Source organism: Galeopterus variegatus, unplaced genomic scaffold, assembly GCF_000696425.1.
Source record: "Galeopterus variegatus unplaced genomic scaffold, G_variegatus-3.0.2 Scaffold2861, whole genome shotgun sequence".
NCBI classification, from domain to species: domain Eukaryota; kingdom Metazoa; phylum Chordata; class Mammalia; order Dermoptera; family Cynocephalidae; genus Galeopterus; species Galeopterus variegatus.
The window spans coordinates 80719-106628 of NW_007728972.1; the positions used below are offsets into that span (position 1 = coordinate 80719).

At 41.7% G+C, this 25910-nt stretch overlaps 1 protein-coding gene across 1 annotated transcript in view; it reads right to left on the reverse strand.

The window, feature by feature from the left end:
* Positions 1-25910, reverse strand: part of KMT2C (lysine (K)-specific methyltransferase 2C) — a 180843-nt gene that overhangs the window by 3500 nt on the left and 151433 nt on the right. Inside the window, exons 47-55 of the mRNA XM_008583232.1 lie at positions 15286-15425; positions 14750-14857; positions 12098-13217; positions 11074-11210; positions 9718-9860; positions 9278-9446; positions 2356-2472; positions 1864-1937; positions 1469-1577 (exon numbers count right to left, since the gene is read on the reverse strand). Coding sequence (XP_008581454.1) covers positions 1469-1577; positions 1864-1937; positions 2356-2472; positions 9278-9446; positions 9718-9860; positions 11074-11210; positions 12098-13217; positions 14750-14857; positions 15286-15425 — 2117 coding nt within the window. The remainder of the gene's footprint in view (positions 1-1468; positions 1578-1863; positions 1938-2355; positions 2473-9277; positions 9447-9717; positions 9861-11073; positions 11211-12097; positions 13218-14749; positions 14858-15285; positions 15426-25910) is intronic.

The following is a 25910-nucleotide window of genomic DNA, read 5'->3' on the forward strand; positions in this document are numbered from 1 at the left end:
AAAAAAAAAAAAAAAAAAAAAAAAAAAAAAAAAAAAATCTCAGAACAACCCTGCTGTCAAAGTAGGCAGGAGCCCAAAAGCCGTAGCTGCAACCCCACATGAAGGGGAGGATTAATAATTTCTAGGCTGTCTTTTAATTTGAATATTCTAGGACACTATTTGAAAGACCTTCTGCACAGAAAGGAAATAAACCAATATTTATTGAGTAGCTACCCTTAGTAATGATACTACTAGCTTTTATTAGATATTTGCCAAGTTCTTACAGGAGCTTTGTAAGGAAATTTTTTTTTCCATTTTACAGAAAAAATAGAGGCTCAGAGAGGTTAAATGACTGACTCAAGAAGACTCAGGCAGGAAGAGGGTGGCGAAGCCTGGGCTCAGCCAGGTCTTTTCTAACCACCATGGTGCCCCCTCATGGTTACTGGCACCATTCTGGGGCTCCCACATCCTGTCTCTCATCTATGCAAGTCACTTTGAGACGTACAAGGGGCCTTGGGTCTAGTCAGACCCTTATTCTTGATTAAAAAAGGAGATTCCAAAAAGATGACCAGGGGCTGGCCAGTTAGCTCAGTTGGTTAGAGCGTGGTGTTACAAGACACCAAGGTTAAGGGATTCGTTCCTATACTGGCCCGCCACCCCCCGCCAAAAAAGATGACCAGAAATACAGGTATAATCCCCCAGCTATGTGTGTGAGGGCTGGGGCTCCAACAAAGTGAAGACACTCCCCAGACGGGGAGGTTTCCCACAGAAACCAATGCTGCCCAGCGTGAGCTTTCCAATAAACGCCAATTCCAGGACCAGGGCCCCAGGTCAAGGTGCTGATCACGTCTGTGAAAGACAAAGCTGGGAAATGTAAATGAGGCAAATAAGACTAATAATAATCTTCACAGCTGGAAATGCTGACCAAAGTCATCTTGTGAGACCACAGAGACAAATGCCAAGTTCAGCATTCTGAAGACCAAACAAAACACAACACAACCCCTAAACCGTCTGCGCCTCTGATGGGAGCTTGCACTGCTCCTCGGCGTGACCACCAGCGAGCTGGAGCCCTTGCGGCGCCACCTCGCGAGCCCTGACGTGCCAGAGACCACAGAGGCAGCTATTCCACGATGCTCTTCAGATCTTTAAGGGGAGGTGCACTGCCAAGTGGTGTCCACATTTAACGGGATAAAGGGTCTGAAGACACATGGAAATGAGCGGCACGAGTGACACGGGATGCTGAGGGGGTGGAACAGGAGTGAGGGAGTGGAGAGCCAGTATTAACTACTCTCAAGGCCACCATGCGGAAGAAGGCGGGACTTCAATGCATAAAGGGTCAAATATGATAGGGTGTCGAATGTGACCCACTGTGAGGAGAATTTTCACAGCAATGCAGAACTTGAAAGCAGCCGAGCAAGCTACCTGTGCAAAGCAGTGAGCTGCTCCCTGCCCAGGGTTCAAGCAACAGGCACAATCCACACTTTCTTACCTCTTCTCCTTTCTGGATCCTCCGGTTGGAGCTGATGATAATTTTGTGTCCTCTCTCAAATGTCACCACTTCAGCCACACAATTAGGTGCACATGAATGGTTGATATATCTGCAAGCCACCATGTGAGAAAACTATTTATTGTAAAACAACTAGAAGGAGCTTTAAAAGTGGTAAATACATAGGGAAAACTTTTTTCTAATTATATTTCTATTTGCTATTAATAGGAAAAGTACAAATATAAATTTTAAATAAAAATTCTTCTGGAAACTTAGTGGTCTGAATTCTCAATCACTGCAAGGCTGCGGTCAGAGCACGGCAGCCCTGCTCCAGGCTTCTCTCCACTAGCACTGACCCACTGCACAACACAGCCCTGCTGCTCAGACCCCTGTCTCACCTCGCAGGCCCTCCTGTGAGCGTTGCATCAATCACGTGGTCGTTATCCATGCGGAACATGTACACGCCACGGTTCTGAAAGAGAAGGCAGGTGCTCAGTGTGCGTCTAAGACTCCCCTCCATGCTCATGCCCACCCCAAGAGGACAAAGTTGAAACTGAACTGAAAAGCGACCTGATCACACGCCCTGCGGTGTTCCACTGACCACAGGCAGAAGACATCTACATGGTACACATGGAAAGCACTGAATCAGCACACTGCTTGTGAAGCCAGACTCATTAGTCTACGTTTATATTTATGCAACTAACAGTACCAATTTAAAAAGATAAAAACCGATGGAAATAGACAAAAGTACAAGAATACCCAATACGGCTTCTGTTCAAAATGGAACACAGCATGACAGATGTGGGCCTACTTTTCGGGGTGTTTGGACGCACAGGGACAGAGTGGATGACTATGGTCAGGCATATATGACCACAGGACCAGACACCTACCTGAGACTCATAAAGTTTCTCTTTTCTGTTTGCTACTTCATTTCGAATGATAGTCCCGATATATTCAATGACCATAGTGTGCTTCTCAATGTCTCTAGCAGCATATAGTCCCAGTCCCTACAAAAAAAAAAAAAGTGTGCATACATACTTCAATTTATTTGACAACAAATCTACATTCTCTTTTTCATACAAAGGTATAAGCCTTAAGTCTATATCTAAAGCCATACTTAAGGTTTCACTTAAATTATCTTTCTTATTAAATATGCTATTTTCTAAAATTTAAAAATCTGACAATTACAACCATACCATCACCACCTTGCTCCTATGTCTTTTTTACAGTCAGTTCCTATGGTATATCTAGAGAGTAATACTGCCAGTTGGCTGCCCACGTTTTCTACTAGACTATCTTATCTTCCATGGACCACCATGCTGAGTTCCCACCAACTCAATAAGCTAATGGCTTCTGGTATTTATTTTACCCAATACTATTTCAAAAAGGACTTGACATAACAATGAATTTAATAAAATAGAAATAGGGCTAACTGTACGAAATTATTAACACTATAAACAGGTTTCAGATTTGGCTCTGAGTTTCCTAGAAGCCAGGGCAAAGAGGAGAAACAGGAAAAGTCACTTTGCTCTAATAATTTGGAAAGTTGCAAATAATGAAGTTCTTGGGGAAGGCAAATTTTTTCCCCTAATACAAAATTCTGAGGCTGGAAAAGAAATGTACCAGAACTTGAACTGGCTGAAACCCCAAAGCACCCCCTCATCCGGCAGCTGGGACTGTCTGCCGCAGCCTCCTTCACGGCAGGCTTTGTGCACCACTGTGAGCTTGTAGCACTACAAGTTCTGGAAAACGACATGCTGAAAAACTGAATAATGCCCATAAATATTTGTATTTTCTTGTCCCAGTTTGGGCCCCTGTGTTCAATTCTGACCAGAAAGCAGTAATGGAGAAGGGAGGCAAGCACGTGCAGCCCGGCAAACCCTGGTGGTTCTCCATCGAGCACCGCCCCAGAGCACGTGGCACTACAGGGGCACCTCGCATTGCTGTGCTTCAGAGATACTGTGTTTTGTTGACAGACTGAAGGTTTGCAACAAGCCTAAAGTAAGCAAGTCTATCAGTGCCAGTTTTCTAACAGCTCACTTCATGTCTGTGTGTCACATCTTGGTATTTTTCTCAGTATTTCAAACTTTTTCTTATTATTCTCGTATCTGTTATGGTGATTGGCGATCTCTGATGTTACTACTGTAACTGTTCTGGGGTGCCATGAAACTGTACCCATAGGAGACGGTGAACTTAACAAATGCTGTGTGTTCTGACTGCTCCATGCCTGGCCGTCCCTCCATCCCTCTCCCTCGCCTCGGGCCTCCCTGTTCCCTGAGACACAACAATGTTGAAATTAGGCCACGATGGCACTGAAAGACCTACGACGGCACTACAAAGTGCTCAAGTGAGAGTCCCACGTCGCTCACTTTAAACCAAAAGCTGGAAATGGTTCAGCTTAGCAAGGAAACTGTGTCAAAAGACAAGACAGTCCAAAAGCGAGGCCTCTTGCTCCAGGTAGTCAGGTTATGAATGCATAGGAAAACTTACTGAAGGGAATTAGAAGTGCTATTCCTGGGCCAGCCCAGTGGCGCACTGGAGAGTGCACCTCTTGGGAGTGTGGTGGCGCTCCCGCCGAGGGTTCAGATCCCATGTGGAGACCGGTTCCCGCTCACTGGCTGAGCGCGGTGCGGGCGCAACACCAAGGGTTGCGATCCCATTGCCGGTCCCGGTACGGGTGCGACACTGAGGGTTGCGATCCCGTTACCGGTCAGTAAAAAAGACAAAAAGGAAAAAAAAAAAGTGCTATTCCTGCTAACACACACATGATAAGAAAGTGAAAGTCTTATTTCTGATATGGAGAAAGGTTTATTTTTTCTTTTTTTGCTTGCCTGTATGCGGACTGACCCCCCAACCCTGGTATTATCAACACCACTCTCTAACCAACTGAGCTAACTGGCCAGCTCTGATATGGAGAAAGTTTAGTGGTCTGGACAGAAGATCAAACCAGCCACAACATTCCCTTCAGCCAAAACCTAATCCAGAGCAAGGGCCTAACTCTCTTCCTTTCTGTGAAGGCAGGGAGAGGTGAGGAAGCTGCAGAAGGAAAGTCTGAAGTTGTCAGAGGCTGGTTCATAGGTTTAAGGAAAGAAGCTGTCTCCATAACATCAACGTGCAGGTGAAATAGCAGGTGCTGATGCAGAAGCTGCAGCAAGTTACCGAGAAGATGTAGCTGGGATCACTGATGAAGGTGATGACACGAACACCAGCCTTGTATCAGAAGATGCCATCCGGGACTTTCATAGCTGGAGAGAAGTCAATGCCTGACTTCAAAGCTTCAAAGGGCAGCTGACTCTCTTGTTAGGAGCTAATGTAGTTGGTGACTTGAAGTTGAAGCCAATGCTCATTTACCATACTGAAATCCTAGGGCCCTTGAGAATTATGCTAAATCTACTCTGCCTGTGCTGTATAAATGGAATGACAAAGCCTGGATAAGAGCACATCTGTTTACAGCACGGTTTACTGAATATTTGAAGCCCACTGCTGAGACCTTCTCCTCAGAAAAAGAGATTTCTTTCAAAATACTACAGCTTATTGGCAATGCACCCGGTCACCCGAGAGCTCTGAAGGAGGTGTACAAGGAGATGTGTTTGCATGCTGCTAACACAACACCCATCCTGCGGCTGATGGATCAAGAAGTAATTTTGACTTTCAATTCTTATTATTTAAGAAATAGATGTCATAAGGCTATAGCTTTCATAGACAGTGATTCCTCTGATGGATCTGGGTAAAGTAAATTGAGAACTTTCTAGAAAGGATTCGCCATTCTAGTATTTACTGTTTGTTTTTTTTTGGCAGCTGGCTGGTACGGAGACCGGAACCCTTGACATTGGTGTACAAGGCTGACCTCTAACCAACTGAGCTAACTGGCCAGCCCAGACTCACCATTCTAGATGCCAGTAAGAACATTCACCATTCATTGGAGGAGGTCAAAAGATCAACATTAACAGGATTTTGGAAGAAGTTGGTTCCAACCTTCATGGATGACTCTGAGGCATTTAAGACTTCGGTGGAGGAAGTCACTACAGATGTGGTAGAAACAACAAGAGAACTACAAGTGGAACCTGAAAATGTGACTGAATTGCTATAATCTCATGATACAACTTTATTTTTTTTTTATTTTTATTTTTTTTGTCTTTTTCCATGTCTGGCAATGGTTCGCAACCCTCAGTGTTGCCCCCGTACCGGACCGGGACCGGCAACGGGATCACAACCCTTGGATTTTTATTTTTTTTGTCTTTTTCCATGTCTGGCAATGGTTCGCAACCCTCAGTGTTGCCCCCGTACCGGACCAGGACCGGCAACGGGATCACAACCCTTGGTGTTGCCCCCGCGCCTCGCTCAGCCAGTGAGCGGGAACCGGTCTGTATGTGGGATCCGAACCCTCAATGGAAGCGCCGCCGCGCTTCCCAAGCGGCGCACTAGCGCAGTGCGCCACCGGGCCGGCCCTCATGATACAACTTTAATGGAGGAAGAGTTGCTTCTTACGGATGAGCAAAAAGAGGTTTTTTGAGATGAAACCTGCTCCTGGTGAAGATGCTGTGAACATTGTTGAAAAGACAACAAAGGATCTAGAACGTGACATAAATTTAGTTGATAAAGCAGCAGCAGTGTTTGAGAGGACTGACTCCAATTTTGAAAGAAGTTCTACTGTGGGTAAAATGCTATCAGACAGCATCGCATGCTACAGAAAAATCTTTTGTGAAAGGGATGAGGTAAACTTCATTGTTAACTTATTCTAAGAAACTGTTACAGCCACTCCAGCCTTCAGCAACCCCCACCCCAATCAGTAGCCATCAGCACTGAACCAAGACCCTCCACCAGTGAAAAGAGTACAACTTGCTGAAAGCTCAAATGACCATTAGCATTTTTTAGCAATAAAGTATTTTTAAATTAAGGTTTTAAAAAATACAATGCTATTGCACATTTAATAGACTACAGTATAGTGTAAACATGACATCTATACACACTGGAAAGCCAAAAAGTTTGTGTGACTCGGTCTACTAAGATACTCACTTTATTGCAGTGGTCAGGAACTGAACCTGCAATATCTCCAAGGTATGTCTGACTTATCTTCTGATATGACTCAGAAGTGAACAAAGCAGAACACAAAACAGAATATGTATGGAGATCAATACAGTTTGGTTTAAGAACAGACAAGATCAGTGGAAACGAATACAGAATTCAAACAGATCCCTGCATATATGAAAATTTAATGTAAAGTAGTAACAGTGGTATTAAAATTCAGTGTAATATGGATGGGTTATTTACTAAGTGGTGCTTCAACAATTATTTATCCAATGGAAGAAAATAAAATTGTCCTTAAAAGAAATTTCTGCAAGAAAAAAATGTAAGAGAACACATATACAATCTGTGGTCTTGGCCAAGACTAGCAGCTATATAAAATTATATATGTCCATAGAAAAATTAAAATTTTTGCAAGGAAAAAAAGATACTAAATTTCCTAGTAGGTATATAGTCCAAGCTGTTACAAATTGAAAAATAGACAAAGGAGATGAATATACAATTCCCAGAAAAGCAAATCCAAATGACAGACATGAAAAGCTGCCCATTCATCAGTAGGTAGAAACTGCAATATCAGTCTATAGGTAAGTATACTTACCTACCACAATGGGAAAACGAACAAAAAAATAGTCTCATGCACTGCAGGAGACTTTATAGCCTTTTTAGAAAACTTTTTTTTAGAAAACTGGCAATACCTACTAAAATGAAAAGTACCTATACATTTACACAGAAGTCTAACTTTTGAGAATATATCCTAAAGGAATGAAATTATCAATACAGGAGGGTATTTGTACAAAATATTGATGTCAACACTTTGTTGTGAGAAAAACTGTCAACAAAATAAACGATCACCAGTCGTGGAATGGCTTAATTACAGTACGTCAACATCATGGGACATCACAGAGCCATTAAACAGACGATACGGCACGACCTCAGCTGATCCAGAGAGACCTCAGAGAAAAGTGTACGTAACATGATTTCATTTTTATATATGTTCATAGATGTGTATGTACTTCTAAGATATAAGCATGGAAAAATACTGCATACATACCAGATCATTAACATGACTACCTGGGAGGGGGTGGGAGAGAAGCTGATAGACCAGAAAGAGGAAGGAGGCAAAAAAAAAAAAAACCTAAAACTCTCAAAAATGCTTCAGGTTAAAGGTGACAGGTTGAATACAGATAGTGAAGATACCACTAAAATCACAGTGAAGGAACACTCCTCAAAACAGAACTATCTTGAAACATTTAAAATGGAAAAGTGATATAGCAGGAGAAAGCTACAACTCAAAGGAGCAGAGACAGGCACTAACTTGCCTACGGATTCTGAGAGGCTCAACAGAGAACGGCCACAGCAGAGAGGAAAGAAAGATGTTTATTCACAACATGAAAATGAGATGTCAAAAAGACCAAAAGCAGAAAGGGCTCTGAGCTGATTTACTTTAAATGCATAAAAAATATTAGCAAATAGAGCAGAGGAAGTTGCAGAAGGAAAAAAGAGACAAGGAAACCATAAACAGAAGAGGGGAATATTAGTATATGATGGATGTTCTTCTGTGGCGTGCATTAGAATCATGCAGGGGGCCCCACCTCTAGAGCTGGATTCCATGAGGCTGGGCTGGGGCCCCCACACCTGCACATCTTAAGTTCCCAGGTGAGGCTGATGCTGCTAAGTCTGGGTCTGCACTTTGAGAACCCAAATCTCAGGGCTCCAATATTTGTCTACACGTGCAAACAGAAAACAGAGGGGAGAAACTTGCAGAACTATAAATACAAAAGACATTACTCGGACTGAAGGTCTCAGTGCTCCAGACTGAAAGGGCCCATCCACTGAGAAAAGCAATAAATAAAAAAGGCCTCAACTCAGATCCATTTTTGTAAAGTGCCCAAATATCAAGAACAAAGAGAAGATCCTAAAAACTTCCACTGAGGAGGAAAAGGTTCTAAACAAAGGAAAGAGAATGCAAATAAGTACAAACAATGGAACGTTGATCCCATTTATCTTTTTAAAAGACAACCAGTGTCACCTGAGTAGGGATGGGGAGAGAGGAGACAGCCAGCTCTGCAATGGTCTAGACAAGTGAGATGCAGATTGACACGGGTGAGAGCCTGAGAGGAGACTGGAGAGAACTTTTGGGAGGAAAAAAAAGAAAAATCAATGGAATTTGATGATGCTTTAGATCTGGGCATATAGAGGCCAACTTAAACAAATGGTACCATGACTTAGTAAGATAGGGAGCCAGGAGGATAATCAGGCTTAAGGACTGGAGAGTTTTGGCAGAATGAGAGCCTTTATAATTCCTTTCTGGGACATCCAAGGAGAGGTGCTGAATAAGCACTTAGATATTTAGGTCTGCAGCTCAGGCAGGAAATACGGACTACAGATGTAAATTTAAACGATTAGCCCACAGATGGCCTTATCTGTAAGATATTCCACAGTCTATTAAAAAAATATGTAATGATTTCATGAAAAGGTGGCTTTCGAAAGATAAAGTAACCTCCAAAACTGGAGTATCCTTTTGAGAATACTTTCTTTTGTATTTTTCACAAATGCCTGAAAGAGCTCTACCAAACTCTCCACAAATCCAGTGTGTACAAAATATAATGCTACCTGCTTTCCAAGAGCTCTCACCAAGATGCAAAGACGTGGATTCCCAAGGTCTGCTTTCCATTTGGGGAAGTCAAGACTACATACTGAATTACTAGTGTTACAAACTGGATATCAACATTTTCAGATTTCTCTTCTCCTTTCATCTTCTCTTTCCGAACACAAAGTATTTCTCACCTGAATGCGAGACCGGGCCAGATACACATTGGATTTCCATTCAGTCTTCATTTTCCGGTATTGTGAGGACTTGGAGTGGACAAACTGTTTACTGTAAGGTGCATTCAGTTCTCCAGTGACTGTGCTCTGAAATGACTTGGAGGTGCTGGTGCTGTTCAAGGTGTGAGGCCTGCAGACAATTGCATAGCAACAGGAAAAAAATAAAAGGAAAACTGAAGACATCTCTGAATAACGCCCAAAGCCAGGTTGATTCAAACTCTTACCGACAGAAACATACATGTAAAGCTGCCTAGCAGAGACACGTAGCGAGCTCTCTGCTGTGGTCAGGCACATACACAGCCAGAGGCAGCAGGGTTTGTAAGCAGCAGACAGGTCAAGCACAAAACAACTAATACGCCTAGAAACCCTGGGCTGTACTATGTGAAGTTAAAACAAAATACCTTAACACAAACCTCTTGACATGGGCACTCATTTTAGGTTCAGAACGGGCACAACCTGTGGGGTTAACAGCAAGAGGAAGCTCCATGAGAGGATTTCGGCCATATCGGAAAGTATAGTTTTCACAGGCCTCAACCCCAGGTAGCTGAAAAAAACCAAAATAGGCAAAAAGTTAATTTATTTGATCAAGACTACAGACAATGTTGAGCTGGCCAAAGGATGGCCCAATATGGAAATAACTTGTAAATATTTTCCGTGGTAACAAAATGGTCTTTTAATTAATGTTAACATAATCAGCCTGTACTCAGACCTATTTAGGTATGAATATGCAAATTCAGTTTCAAAGGAGAACTTAGCAAACCCTGGCAAATGCTCCTTGTAGAAAAAGATTAACCCGTAGAACCACAAGCCAACCAATGTGCATGCTTGTGTGATTTTAGAATCTAATTATTCCAACGAATTCACAAACACAGGAATGTAGTGATTCCCATCTTAGTTCTTTCACCTAGATTAATGCCAACTTTTATATCTCTGTCTGGAATTTTAAAATTAAGAATAGTTAATCACTTATATGGTTTACTGTTTCAATCATTTCTCACTTCTTTCAATTTGACTATAAGTTTATCACTTTCAACATCCTAGGCGTATAGGTGCTAACCAAAGGCTTACTTGTAAAATAATTTATATGTTAAAGGTCTTTTCTAGAATACATATCATGTGAAATGCAGTTCTGTGCAGTCATAAAAGCTACGTATCATTTAGACACAGATATTCTGAAGGAAGCAATGAGGCTTACTACTGAGTGGCTTTTAGGGAATCCTCTCCTTCTCCAAAGAAAACACACCAATGATTTGTTTATTCTCGATAACAATGCCTCATAATGACACAATTTTCCGAAAGCATTATATAGATGCAGTTCAGTCAGACTTACTGTCACACATGCTTGTAATCTTTTACGCAAAGACATGTCAAGACATTAGCAAGCGCTGCTGCAATACACTGCCCCCTGGTGACTAGCCCTGGGAAGAGGCAGGAGGGTGGCCATAAATACCAAGCATCAGGACAAGTTCAGAAAGCCAAGGGGGAGAGGAGGACCTTCGGCCATGCTGCGTAACCAGAGGATGAGACAACCCAATGGTGTCCTTTGCCCTGGTTGCCTTCAGCCTTGAAGAGAACCTGAAGTTTGCTGGCTACCTCACTGAGTGAACATTAACACATCCTGAGGTCTCCTGATCAATCATCAGTGCCTTATTTGCTTTAAGAGAAACAGGGGTTAATCCCCAGGCAAAGTCACTTTCTGAAAAGTATCACGAATATTACAGCAGATGTTCAAGTCAAATCTCTACCACGACACTCACTGATTCAGCTATCCGTGCCACTGCAGAGACGGTCAGGCCAAACAGATCTTCCCCTTTTAAATATGCTGGAAAAAGCTGAAGCATTTCAGATTTTTTTCTCACACATGCCACAGGCTCCAAAATTTTATCCCAAACACCTACATATGGACAAAAAACACATAATTTTTATAGTAAACTTGCTTTTAGCTAAACGGAGAAAGAAACAGGATACAGCATAGAAGCAACAGCAACATGAAGACTAACCACTCACGGAGACGCACTAACTTTAACTTCCAAATGAAACCTGCTGGGTAGTAAGCTAACAAACCTGTTTATTAAATGGTGGCAATTTATTTTAAAGACTTAATAAAATTTTGAGGAAAATAAAATGTTACACTGGGACATTAAGCAGTGAAAGTTTAACTGAAATCCATGCAAATAGTTAATTCACATTCATAGTGGCCATATAACCCACCAGATTTAAAAATAATTAGTCCAGTTAGTAATGTCTATAGATATGTTCCTTTCCCCTCGGACTTAAAATGTTAAATTGATGTTTTCTTTGGAAATATCTTTAGAGAATTTTTGTGTATTTTAATTAAAACGGCTAAATTTTACATCAATCCAAACTTAACCCTGGCACTCAAAATTGTCTAGTTTCCAGCTCTGAATTTATGTACTATCTGATGCTCCTGAGATAAGACAATGTACACAACATGCTTTATATATGGTCCCTGCCTAACTGACACCAAGAAGAGGGTCCCCAATGCAAACGACAGGCAACCTCTATCTACAAATCATCACCAACTCTTACATTCAAATGTATTTGAATATTAACGATGAAAGTGTTTAGAAAATTGAATAGCAAAGCAAACAGGGTGTGACAACACAGAGAAGTTTAGATTTGCATTTGTAAGTGAAAAATCCACATCTGTTGTTATGGAATGAACATGAGAAAATAGATGGAAATACTGAAATGAAACATGTATTACTAGCCTATTATCAGAGTAACTAGCTCTGCAGAGCATATAACGGTAGGTCCTACCTTTAGGTGACATGTCACTTAAGACCAGATCTTCGTGGCCTTGCTCCACGATCCTGATGACGAACACTGGGCGCCCGTCCTTCTCCTCGATGGAGCACAAGTAGCGGCAGCGCCTGTTGGCGTAGCGCGTGCTCCAGTACAGCCGGCTGGCTTCGTAGCCCACGGGGAAGAGGGCTTTCGGAGAGTGGAACGCCTGCATCTGATGCGGAAGCAGCTGGCCAATGGTATGGAAGATGAGGCTTCCCACACGAAAGGTGTGGTCCCGTTCTCCTCGCTGCACGATGCTAGCAATCTGTCTCACCTCATCTCGCTGAACATAGACCCTCCTGAAGACCGCAAAGTAACTTAGTTCCTGCTCATGAACTCCCTTTGGTTTGTGCATGGGGCAAAGCATAGTTTTGTCCTTAAAAAACATGCATTGTGCTTTAATGGCGCAAGTAAAGTGATAAATGTTGGTGCATCGAAATCTGTGACATCCGCTGGTGGCACCTGTCTTATGACAGAAGACACATTTCATTTGCAGGCCCCTCCTCAGCGCTAGCTCCACGTTTATTAAGGCACCAGCCTGAGTCTCATAGACCTCCGTGGACCACAGAGCACAATTCAAGTGGACCCACAGATCCAAGTCGAGGTTGAGGAGCCTTGCTGGTCCGTCTGTCAAGCCATCACCTTCTTCATGACAAAAGCAACACTTGCGATAGTCTTTGGGCACAGGGTCAGGTTTGAGGGAAGTGCCCAGTTTCTTCAGAAATTCATCTATTTCTTCCTCACAAGGTGGCTTAAATGTCCCCTTGGGGATGACAAGATGAATGCTCCACTTCTTCCATTTCATCCCTCTCCACTTTTTATTTAATGGCCTACAGTCTTCAAACCCACCATGGACAGTTCTCAGCCGAGGCTTTAACTTGACTGTGACCTTCAGCTCATCTGGCTTGGCCTCTACTCTGGCTGCCTCAAAAGCAGGTGGGAACGCGATGGGTGGTGACGCAGGGGGGGAGGCTCTGTCCTGCAGCTGCGGGAGACAGTGCACGTCTAAAGTGGAGATGTTGTTGCTGTACTGATGAAACGCTTTGGAAGGTGCCTCTCTCATGGGGGACTGTGGCAATGATGGAATGGATTCCTGGGCAATAAAAAAAAAAACCACAGGAAAGAAGTCCCTTGGTACCTGTGGGGGATTGGTCCAGAATCTCCCCTCCCCCCATGTACCAGAATACTCAAGTCCCACAGTCGGCCCTGCAGAACCTAAGGATGTGAGAAGTTAGCCCTCCGTTTATGCATTATACTGTATTTTTGATCAGAGGTTGGTTGGAAAAAAATCTGCGTGTAAGTGGACGTGCACAGTTCAAACCCATATTGTTCAGGGGTCAACTGTAATTCATAAGCCCTAAAAGCAATTCTTGTGCAAACAAGAAGCCAAGCATATAGTTACCAGGGTGTGACTTGAGAGGCAGGCAGGAAAAGGGTCAGTGAGTGGTGAGGCTTCACGCGGAACACCTAAGGTGATAAGGACTGACAGAGCTGACCACAGCAGGGCAGCTGTGGGTGGGTCCTTTCCAAGCCTAACCTCAGAGAATATTCTCTCTTAAACCCTTTGTGGACACCTTCTTTCTAACTGTAATGAAGCCAGAAAAATCAAAGCTGTTAGCAGAGCTAGCTAATTTCAGGTGTATAAGGGAAGTGTTTTTTGTTAAACCAGATAGGACTGTTGCAACATCGTCTCCTTAGTGCTTATCCCCACTCTCAGTCTTCGTTAATTGGTGTAAGTGTGAGAGAAGGGGAAGGAGCCCCATGTCAACAAACAAATCATATGTGCTTTTCCCTGAGAAGCCCACAGACTCCCCTCTTCCCACATACCCCCATCCCACAAGGTATCTGAAAAAAGACAAGCCTCATACTAAACCCAGAAGTAGGCAGGAATCGCACATGGACTCAAGAAACTATCTGGTGGAAAACAATTCCTTCTCTCATCCAGGATAATATATTTTAAAGATTAAATTTATTAGTCATATAGCTTGGATTTTATTATATTGGGGACTACAGCCTGTTAAAAAATGAGTCTCCAGAAGGTTTTTCTGTGAAAGACATGCTAGAGCAATAATCTGGAGGGAGAAATGACCCACACAGGAAGAAAATTTCCTTCAAAGCATATGATTAAAAATATATCTATCATTTGTATCAACTACACACTCCAGATACACTTAAATTACACAAAACCAAGTGAAGCAAACTTTTTCCAACATGGTGTGGGCAAAATACTTTCTCTCAAAACGTAATAGACTTAAATTTTGTTCTTCAACAGGTTTTCCTATTGGGAAAAGATCAATAAAAACAATCTTAAAATGTTAAGATATTTGTAATTAAATTAGTACAATTAAAGTTTTTAGTATTAGTATTCTACTTAATCCTGAACTTTTAAAATGTAATTTCAGTCTTCCTACTTTTGTGAAATAACTTATTCACTTTGAAATAGCAACACAAATCGAGGCTATTTACAACTTCTCTTTCTCAGCTCGATTAGCATCTGCTCAGGATTTCCCTTCCACACGGAGACTCTATGAAGGCAGGAACACATCTGTTTAACTCACTAATGCACACCCAGACAGAAATCACTCATCACGCATTGTCGATTAGTTGAGATTATCCTAATTTTACCTTGATTTCTGAGTTTTTTGCTTGTGCAGTCGATGAATAAAGAATAAAGCAGTTATTACTACAAAAGACAATGTCCTTCTCCACTCTCCTGGCGCTTTCTCGGGAATCCTGAAAAGCAAAGAGAAATATGTGGGGCTCTCAACAAGTCAAAAATTCATAAAAACAGGTTCTATACATTGTTGACTTTTATGTTATGCTCAAAAGTGAGAGTGATTCTCTATTTTAAAAGTAAAAAGGTAACTATGTCCTAATATTTAGCATATAATAATTTAGCCATAGAGAAAATAAAAGCACAAAACAAACAATACTGTCCACACTTCATTCTATTTTAAAATATGTGGTCCTCCTAATATTCATTTTAACAGTCTGTGGTAGCATTCGGTTTTAAGCCCAAGCACATCTAATATATGCTATGCTACTTGCAGGAATATGTGCTCCATCATGCCACCACAGACAGACTCTCTCTGATGCTGGAACAGACATTGCCAAGGACAGTTTTGGTTGGACGCTGAGTCATGAAAAGAACAGTAAAGTACCTTGTTCACAAAGGTCAGATCTTTGAAAGATTTCCGCACACCACTTCCAAGAATAACCACTTTACAGTGACAACACCACTGTGGTCTGAGTGCTGCACCTTCTGCGATACTGTGACTAGGATCCTTATATCCAGAAATACCTAAAAGCAACCGACTTATGTTAGTAATTAAGACTGACTGATGACAGAGGGTGGTACAAGGTGTAAAATGACACTACATCAACTTGTTGTAACAACAAGGCTCATAACTTACTTTGTATGATTCTTTAACTAATAACAATCTTATCTTCTAAACAATAGTTATGGGGCATCTCTTATGTGCCACTGGGTACAAATAAAGAACATGCCTGTACTCAAACAGCTGGGAGAGCAAGGCTGTCATGAAGAAGAATCCTACAAAACCAAGTCACCAGGATATACTGATGTTCGGTGCAAGTGCAAAGTGAGTCACAGAGGGGAAGAGTTGTTACTTTTAATTGAGGGTTAAGATAATACAAGGATAGAGTCTTCAATAAGTGTGATTAGTCAAAAAGAAGGGAGGAAGGATGCTAGGCAAGATAAACACGTGCGGGACTCGGGCATCAGAGAGCACGGGGTACATCGAGCATCGCTCGGGTGGAGTGTGAAAGATGAACAGGGCAGGGGAAACGAGTGCCGGAAACAGAGGCTAAGCGCTCAAACATCAACGCAGACGATTTTCAAAAAGAGGTCAAAGATGGAACTGAGAAACTACTAGATTCTCGGATTAGGATGAGCATGGAAAGAAGATGGCAAGGAAACTGGGGAGCAAGGAGGTAGTGAGGACATGGGGCTGGATTGGGCACACACTGGGGACACATCCAGTGAGATGGGCAGGGAAGCCTGCGGACGTGGCCCTGCTTCCCGAGACAGGGGGCATGAGCGGCGCCATGGGAAGAGGAGGGTCCTGCAGAGAGAGGGCCGAGGGAGCGCACGAGGGAATGACGGTGGGGCAGAGAAGAGGAAACAGCCAGTGAGGGGCACCAGCCTCGGCCACACCATGTGAGCAGCAGAGGGTGTGGGGCGCGGGTGCAGAAGGCCCAGCGCCACTGCAGAGCCAGCGGGCTAGAGCTGCTGCCCGTGATCTGAGCACGAGGCTGGCACTGAGACACTCCTTGCTGACAGCATGGCATGAGACACCTACCCAAACACTCAAGGTCAAATCACACCACAGAAAACACAACGCCCACAGAAGGTTAATTTACCAAGGACTAAACACCAACACGTTGCCTGTTACTTTTTAAAAAGTAAATTGAGATTTTACAAAGAATAAGCTTAACTTTTGAATCAAGAATGGATTTGGGGGCCGGCCTGGTGGCGCACTGGAGCGCGGCGGCGCTCCCACCGAGGGTTTGGATCCCATGTGGAGACCGGTTCCTGCTCACTGGCTGAGCACGGTGCGGGCGCAACACCGAGGGTTGCGATCCCGTTACCAGTCAGTAAAAAAGACAAAAAGGAAAAAAAAAAAAAAGAATGTATTTGGAGTTAACAAAAAGCCCACTGGCTCACCATTGCTTGCTGGAGAAAATGGCACGTTAGGCTGCTTCAGCCGGTAAGAGCTCGCCAATCTGGGAGGGTTTGCAGATCCTGGCGGAGGCCCACGAAGAAGTAAAGGCTGTCGACAGTCCAAACCTGGGTTTACTCTGTGGCTACTGACCAAACCCACAGATGGAACCTCTGGAGCATTACTAACCTCATAGCTGTTAGGAATTCGGACGTGAAGAAGGTTGGAAAATGCAGCGACAACACTGCTAATGTTCTAAAACAAAGTGCAAACACTGTGTTACCCACCCAGAAGGCAACAGTGAACCACTCAAGAAAAATACATACTTAGGATACATGCTATCTGCATAGCATATGCATTGCAAGAAAACCCAACAACTTTTACTTAAGTCTTGAAGAGTCTCAGTGAGAAAAAAAAAAAATTGTTTTAATGGACCAATATCCAAATAAAGCTTTCGTAAACAGCAATCTTCATAAAGGTATTCCAATTAACATTAAATAGTTGGGAACACATTAAACTATTCTAGTTATCTTGATATCCGATGGGCGAAAAGAATGCAACAGTGAGGGATGAGCCAACCATGTCAGTTTTCACAGTAGGTCAGAAGCCTTCAGGAGGATTCTAAACAGCTCTGGCCAAAAGTCTGAAACTGTCTACAAGAACATACAAATGTCACATGACCACTGTATTTTGCTGACAACCAAAATGTCACGTCACTAGACTACTAGTTTGGTCTCCAATAAAATGTCTTCATAGAATTCAGAGTTAAAAAAAATAAAAAATCCTCAGCAAATTGCTAGCATTTGACATAAGTAGCTGCTACCTAAAGAACATTTCTATTGCTTCTGTGAAACTTTTATTGTTGATAAAGTTCTTTTTCATTGCTTAATTTTCTACAGCGTTAACAGTTACAAAAAGGTTTCTATCTAAAGAATTCTTTAAAGTATACAACCTTTATTAAGAAAATGTGAACCCTAGCTTCCCTTTTTGCCTTGACTTAGGCTGAGACCAATTTAATCTCCATTACAGTACTCACAAGCAGCCCAGGTGCTTGAAACGACTACCAATCCTACCCTCAAGTTTGATCTTTTATCATTCATGATTTTGCTGTGTGTGTTTCACTGTAAGCAACCTAACACATCTTTAAAAACAGGGACGTGCTCTATAACATTAAGAATTCATTTCATTTTTTACCTCAGCAGCTGTAGGGTGCAGGGTGATTGCTACAGATATAAGACCTGATCTGGGACCATTTGGGGATGAACCAAAAGGTGATGTAAAATATAAAGTGCCTGGCTCAGTTTTGACATCATTCCTTCTTGATTCTGAACCTTAAAAAGAAAAAAGGAGTGTTACTGGCTTTTCAAAATCAAAACATTTATAGTAGTGCAATGGCATATTACAAAGAGAAATAATAAGGCTAAGTATTTTCCTTACTTTTCCCGGCAGTGCTAGGAAGAATTGGAATGATGGGGGAAGGCACCGGCTCCGGAGGCTCCTCTTTGACCAGTGACAGATCTGGATACCTGCTCACCTCCACCCCAACCACACTCTCAGGAGAGGACGAGGGAACAAAACTGTCAGGAGTATCCCGATCTCCACAGTGATCCTGCATCCTGAAAGAAGAATAAACACACATGTCGAAGCATGGAAACCCACCACTGAGGCTTCCTGCACCAACCCAACTGTGTCTGCCAGCACGATGGTAAAGATACTCTGGGCAATAGCAGCAATGTGTGGGGTAAACGAATCCATTCAGGGCCAAACAGGGAACCTCTTGGGAAAAATGTAAGACATATGATTAGCTATCAAATAGTTAAATGGTGTACTTCCTTATGACTAAAGCTTCAGCATCAAAGTTTAAAGCCCTGCCAAAGAGGGCAATGTCCACATTGTAACATAACATGGAAACAATGAGTACTGACACCTGTGTGCAGTTCCAGATCACTGAGACTTACAGGAACTCTCCTGTAGCTTGAATAGGAAAGAGCAGTCCAAACACATCCAGTGGCCACACCTGCACGCAACTGACTGCTGCTACTGTCTGTAGTAGCAAGATGGGAGAAAACTTGGTCATTATGGCTTCAGAGGCCTTATTTTTCTTAACTGATAAAGTAAGGTGAAAAAAGGAAGAGGCTGGTCCTTTCTGTCGAGGGCAATGGTGAGATCTCAGGCTAAGAGTCGTAGAGCCTCGGCGAATCTGTCATCTCCCACTGCTCGCGCACAGAAGATGCTGTCCTGCTGCGGGAGACCAAGACAGGCTTCCAGACAGAGCTCTGTGAAACCCAGAAGTGTAGCAGATACCTGCCCTAAGTCACCAAACATGGACACCTAGGAAGCCGCTTCCAAAAGCTGTTGAAAGGGTACGCTGCTCTCTATTAATAAATATGGGAATTTCCAGTAGTGAGACCTGGATTCTAACTCTGTACAAGTCACTCTCCTTTTCAGTCCATAGTTTCCTCAGTAATAAGATAAGGGACTTAGATTAAATGTATGTCTCATCACATGGAGGGTAGTTCACAGATTTTCCAAGGAAGAGATGATAATTTCATGCAGGATGTAAGAACTCCCTGGATCCAACTACTTAGGTAGTGATCATGTAGTGAGGGAACCCAAATTAGAATCCTGGGGCTAAAGAACTGACACAAAGAGGTTACAAAACTTCAGACGGGACAGTCCTTTACCTCTTCTACTATGGCATTCTCTGTGACTATTTAATTATTTAGACTATTTTAGACATCTACAAGGTCAATAAACACATTAATAACTTATAAAGGACAATGATCTTTGCAATACTTTGCATGGAGACTTTCCATTGCCTAATGTCAATCTGATTATTATCATTTGTTGAACTCCCTATATAAGAATGTAAAAACTAATTATATTTAATAGTAACAATGTCTTATAAACTTAAAAATTCTGAAGAATATTATTCAGCAAATTTTATCCCTCAAACGTTTTTCCATGCTCTTCCTACAGACATGTTAATTACATACATAAAGAAATAAATAAAAATTATTTGAGAAAAAAGGAACTTCTACCTTAATTCTTCCTGATTGTTATGAGGTGGTGTTGGAAGTGAAGCTGGAACATCAACTGTCTTTGGACCCTGAGCAATGGCTCTGGCTAACAAGTCATCCTGTGGTCTGAATGGCAGCTGAAATGGTTTAGGTCCTAGAGTTTTGGTAACTGGAAAAACGCATACACAAAACCAGAAATACACTTAGTTAAAATTGATAAATGAGTGGAACTTTACAATTCTATGGCCACTTTGCCATATTCTGCTGGCAAAGGCATACTTCTCAGAGGAGTGAGATTTGGAGGCTGCAATCTTACCTTCATGGCTCACTAACACTCCAGCTTTTCCAGCAAGTTCTTCAGTTGTCGCAAAACCATTTGCCATCTTCTGACAAGTCATAGGAGGTGGTGTAGGAGGAAGAGAGGCAGGGGGTGTTGGAGGATTACTTAAATTATTCTGCTGCAGGAGACCAAAAAATTTTAAATTATATGCTACTGAGCAAATATGCATTGACCTTGCTAAAACTTAGTTCTGAGAATTTTTAGCAGATGGAAGCCAAGCTACAGAAATGTAATCAAGATGAACCTTCATTCCCAAACACATACCAAGAAGAAAAATATGCATGCAAGGCCAGGAGGCTTTTTAGTGGAACAAACACTCATAATCTTATGGACATACTATCATCCACTTGCTTACTTTATCCAGCTTGAATACTTAGCTTTGAAATAAGAAGCAAATTTCCATAATGCCTGATTCTATTTTATGCAACTCTTTTCAAGTTTCATGGTTATAGCCAGTGAATGATAGCCTTAAAATTCAATCAATAAATTATAAAAAGTTATCAAAAATTCCTTTATTAAATTCTCATTAAGATATCCCCTAATTCTATGAACAATTTAAGAATTTCTGGTCCTGAACCTATAATTGCAACTCACATCCCAGATACTGGAATCTGGATTGTCTAACACCTCTAAAAGAAGCAAAAGCAGTAGCAATAATACCAAATCATTAAAAAATGTAGTTCCTCTTCCAACATCTCACCCAGCTTAACACTCGTCACCAATTTGTCATTTATTGATTAGCCTCTCAAGGACTGTTGAAATCAACCAATAACACCATGCAAATCAAGTGCAGGGTGAAATTACAAATCTTGCAAAGATATAGGATTTCATGGAGATGATGAAGTGATGCTGGAGATTAGTTTGCACCAGAAGAAAAGGCATTTAAAAGAGTCAGAACAGGTTCTAACTGAAGAGAAAAGCCAACAAGGACAATAAATGGAGCATCAAAAGCATTATTTTAATATTAAAGTCAGAAAAGAAGCTTCCAGAAAACTGATACTTTCAAATGTTTTTGCAAAATCAATTTTTTATGTAAGTCATGTGAACTGAAGATGTCATATGATACTATCATAAAACTTTGTTAGAATAGTAATAGCAAAAGATAAACTTGATTAGGTTTAATATTATTTTAATCATCTAAGAATTAGTGCCTAGTTGCAATTAGTACCTAAATTATTAGGTAAAATATATGTAAAAACTTTTTAATTTCATATTTCCAGGTAAAACCTTAACCACATTTTTTCATTCCCACTATTTAGTATGAGTTTGAATTCATTTTAAAAGTTAACCAAGGTTATATGGACATAAGTATGTCTTCTACCATGGAAATACATAAAGGGTATCTCTCACAATTTGTATTATTATCTATACAAAAATTTCAAATGTTCATCTTCGAAACACTTCACCAGGTAAAATTCTAACATTTCAGTTCATCTTAAGTTTTAATAAAACTTTGAAGATTAGATGTAAACTAAGTGCAAAACCAAGACAAGCTCTACCAACTCTGACACGGTATCTGATGATGAAGCAAGGTGGCCCCTCGGCACAGACACGTACCTTGTAGATCAACTGAGAATAGTAGTCCGAGACCCCTTCAAGGGCAGCGCTGCCGAAAGCTCCTAGAAGCCGATTCCCACTATTCAATTGGCCGCTGCCGTAAGGAAGAAAGTGCGCAAAGTTCACCCCAATGATGGGTTCCATGAGAGGGAGCAGAGAGAGCTGCTATTAAAAAACACATTTGAGAGTGATGTACACGGTAAGCAACTGGAACTGTATGCTTCTCAACTTTCTAAGACCTGAAGCAACTTAGTTAAATGAGGCTTGAGAAAAATGAGGCCAAAATTTCAAGTATCAAAATGCTGGATTAATGAGGGAGACTACAGTCTTTGAGAGACGCGTAAAAGTAAGCTCTGTTCCTCTTTTTCTAAAAGGATGCCTCCAGGCATCTAGTAAGAAAAACACATTTCTCGTCTTTGCTCAGCAAGAATCAGGGCACGAATGGAGGCTAGGTACCACCAGTGGCACTATCAGTGGGTATTTTCCACCCTCCATAACAACTACAAAGGTGTGAGAACACAGTTTACGATGGGGAGAGTCCAGCAGCTGCAGTTTTGGGGGATCCAGAGTCACAAGTAATGAGGACAGAGTTTTTCTCAGTAATGAGGTTGCTCCTTTTGAACAAAAGTAAATCTTGACCATCACCTACCTATCCATCCATTTATACTACTGTAAATTTCAGGTTCCAATAGGATAAGGAAATAGGAAGTCTACTAGGTTCCTCACTGAGATGTCTTTATCCCTGTAACTCAACTCTAATTAGGAAATTATCACAATAAAGAGATAGTTTCAGTTGAATATGGTTGAAAAGGCATTTCATCTCTCCTGTCCTTGAATTTTTAAAGGGACTGCTACGAAGGACTCACCTGTTTCCAATGGGTTAACGTGTCAGTGTTAGAGTACATAGTTTGTTTCCCGTCCTCCTCTTTTTTCCTTTTCTTGGAGCGAGTTGCTGCTTTCTCCCCAGTCCTCTGAGTCCGTTTGCTTCGCTGTTTCTTGGTTTCGCTTCCTCCATCTGTTTTTGGCAACTGGTTGTTGCCACATCCAAAACCACCTTGCATTTGAGCCCCCAAAGTTTGCTAATGTAATTGGAAAGGTTGAGAAATAAGTGAACTATTCACGCGTTTTATTTTTAGTGCATGCTAATCCAGTGCCCTCCTATGACTCATATTTCTAACATGGGCACTAAAAGTTATGGAGGGAAGACAGACAGTGGTGCCAAATGCTGCTTCCTGAAAACACCATCCTTTTTTTCAAACATTATTCTCAAGTATGGAAATCGACATAGCTTGAGGAGAGAGCAGAACTTGTAAGTCTGGCCTTTTCTCCTCCTGAGGACGCATCACCGCCATCTGACCACGCTGGGGCGGGAAGCCCCTGGTCCCTGCTCACAGGCAGCAGGGAAGAGGGCGCTCTCAGTCCTATGGCTGGGGCAGCCTCTGCATAGTGGTCTTGGTGAGTTATTTTTGGTCCCCCTTAGGAACTAGTGAAATGTGAGGTCAGCTGAAACAATTCACAGACTCCAGAAAAACTTTATAGCCTATGCATCTTAGATGAGAGAACAGCTAGCCCCAGAAAGCAATAAGGAGAAACAACATGGTCCTTCAAATGAGCTCACAATCAAACATTTGACTGAAAAATAATGGCTATATACTTAAAACCAATGGGAGAGGACCTACATGATAGAAATGTTTGTCTTTAAGGTCAAGAATAAGTAGGCTTTTAAGGGTAGTGCTATCAATACTTAAAAATATAGGAATCTTTTAATATCAATACAGTGATGAGTTGCTTATCAGTGGGAATACTAAATGCGGTGATTTCATTATTGTGTGAAAGTGCTTTATGAAAGGGAACAGAATGGATTTTCCTATTATCTACAACACCCCCTAGTTGCATGAGAGTGGCCCTCTACTATGTTACTAAGTCTCTCTGTGTTTCACTTTCCTCATCTGTTAAATTTGGTTTAGAATAATACCACCCCTACAAAGTTATGAACATCAAATCACTGGTAGGAATTGTGCCTGACACCCAGCAAGAACTCAGTGAGTATTAGCTGTTATTAACTATTATTTTGCTATGACGATGGGTGGGTGGGAATCATTTAAAAATGCAAGAACTCTAAAGTAGACTTGGGGTCAGACCTAATGTGTCAGATAGCTTGGCTTTCTATATTAAAGTTCTGAGCTACCTTTGGGAGGCTCACCCGTGGATAAACCAGACACTCCTCCTCGAGGTATTTTACAGAAGGTTTGTTTACACCAGCATCACCACAAAAACGTGAGTAATGTGTTACACTATGATGTTAAAATGGCTCTGACATCAGGAAGCAACAGGAATTTTTCAGCTCCATTCTAACCTTATAAGACCATCATCCCACATGTGGTCTGTTGCTGACCAAAACATTGTTAAGCAGTGCACGACTACTTTGTTATAGACAATTACAGTTGCTGAACTTCCTGTAATGAATTCTGCATTGAATCTTTGAGGACTTTGAAAACTATAGTTTCCAGTTATATTCTAAATGTCTTACAGCACGGATGGCAAAATTTTTATGTAAAGGGCCCAATGGTAATTATTTTAGGTGTGGGCCATATGCCTCTGTCATAATTACTCAACTCTGCCCTTTTTCTGCAAAAGTAGCCATAGACAATTCATAAGCAAATGCACTTAACAATGTTCCAATAAAACTTCTTAAATTCATGGGAAAAACTGAATTTTATTATAATTTTCACATGTGGCAAAATATTACTCTTCCTTAGATCTTTTCCCAACCATTTAAAAATGTAAAAACCATTCTTAGCTCATACAAAGAAGGGAAGAGGTGGAAGCAGGCTAGACTGCTTCCAGTGGTTCTCAAAGGGTAGTTCCCGGGGCAGTGGCAGCAACAGCCACACCACCTAGGACTGGTTAGAAATGCAAATTATCTGCTCCAACCCAGACCTACTGAATCAGCCAGCAATCAGTGTTTTAACAAGCCCTCCAGGAAGTTTTGAGAACCATGGGCCTAGGGCAGTGCTTCTCCACTTCCTGTCAATCAAATGGGGCACCTGGTTAAACCACACATTCTGATTTGGTAGGCCCGTATTAGAGTTGGCATTTCTTAAAAAGCTCCCCAGGGATGTGAATGCTTCCATCCCCAGGGACTGCACTTTAAGTAGCAAGGGCCTAAGACTTTCTTAACTGGCTTATAAGAGACTAATGATACAACTGCATATTAAGTATGTATGTAGGTCTAGCACTTTAAGTGCTTTACAGACATTATCTCTAATCCTCACAACTGTCCTAAAAAGCAGACAAACTACCCTTACAAGACAACTTAATTACACAAGAGCACAGATTAAAAATCTGCCTGATAAAAACAATCAACATTTTAATGTGTCTGTTTTCAATCATTTATCTATCCTAAATATATATATATATATAATTTTTTTTAAGTCACAATGGATCACACCTTGTATTCTTTAATTTTGGTGGTTGCTTTTTAAACTTAACACGTGGTTGTTGCCCATGACATTAACCATTCTTACACAACACAAATTTTAATATAAAATTGCTCAAGATGTACCCTGTGCCCTCAAAGGAGCTATTTAAGTCATGTTAAATGGTACTACAAAAACAGGTATGTGAGCACATGGCATCAACACACATTTGATACTGGCTGACCTCAGAAAGGTATCTGCAAAAGAGGGTTCCAGAACTGAGTTTTAAAAGATAAAAAGATATTGGCCAGATACAGAAAAGAAGGCAGAGCTGGCAGAAACGGCAGTAGAGAGGCATATACATAGATGGTGAAAACAGAAAGACAGCTAGGGGTTGTGAGTCATTCAGCATTCCTAAGGGCATAAGATGCCTCAGAGAAAGTGGCTAGAGATAGGGCTGGACAGTTAGGCAGATTTGCTGGTGACAAGTATGACTGGAAAAACATAACCATGAAAATTTACAAAAATTACATGACTCTAGGGCCGGCCCCGTGGCGCACTCAGCAGAGTGCAGCGCTGGGAGCGCAGCAGCGCTCCCGCCCGTTCGGGTCCTATATAGGGGTGGCCAGTGCACTCACTGGCTGAGCGTGGTGCGGGCGACACCAAGCCAAGGGTTGCGATCCCCTTACCGGTCACAGAAAAAGACAAAAAAAAAAAAAAATTATATGACTCTATTGGGCCAACACTCAATCTCTACTGAATAGTCAA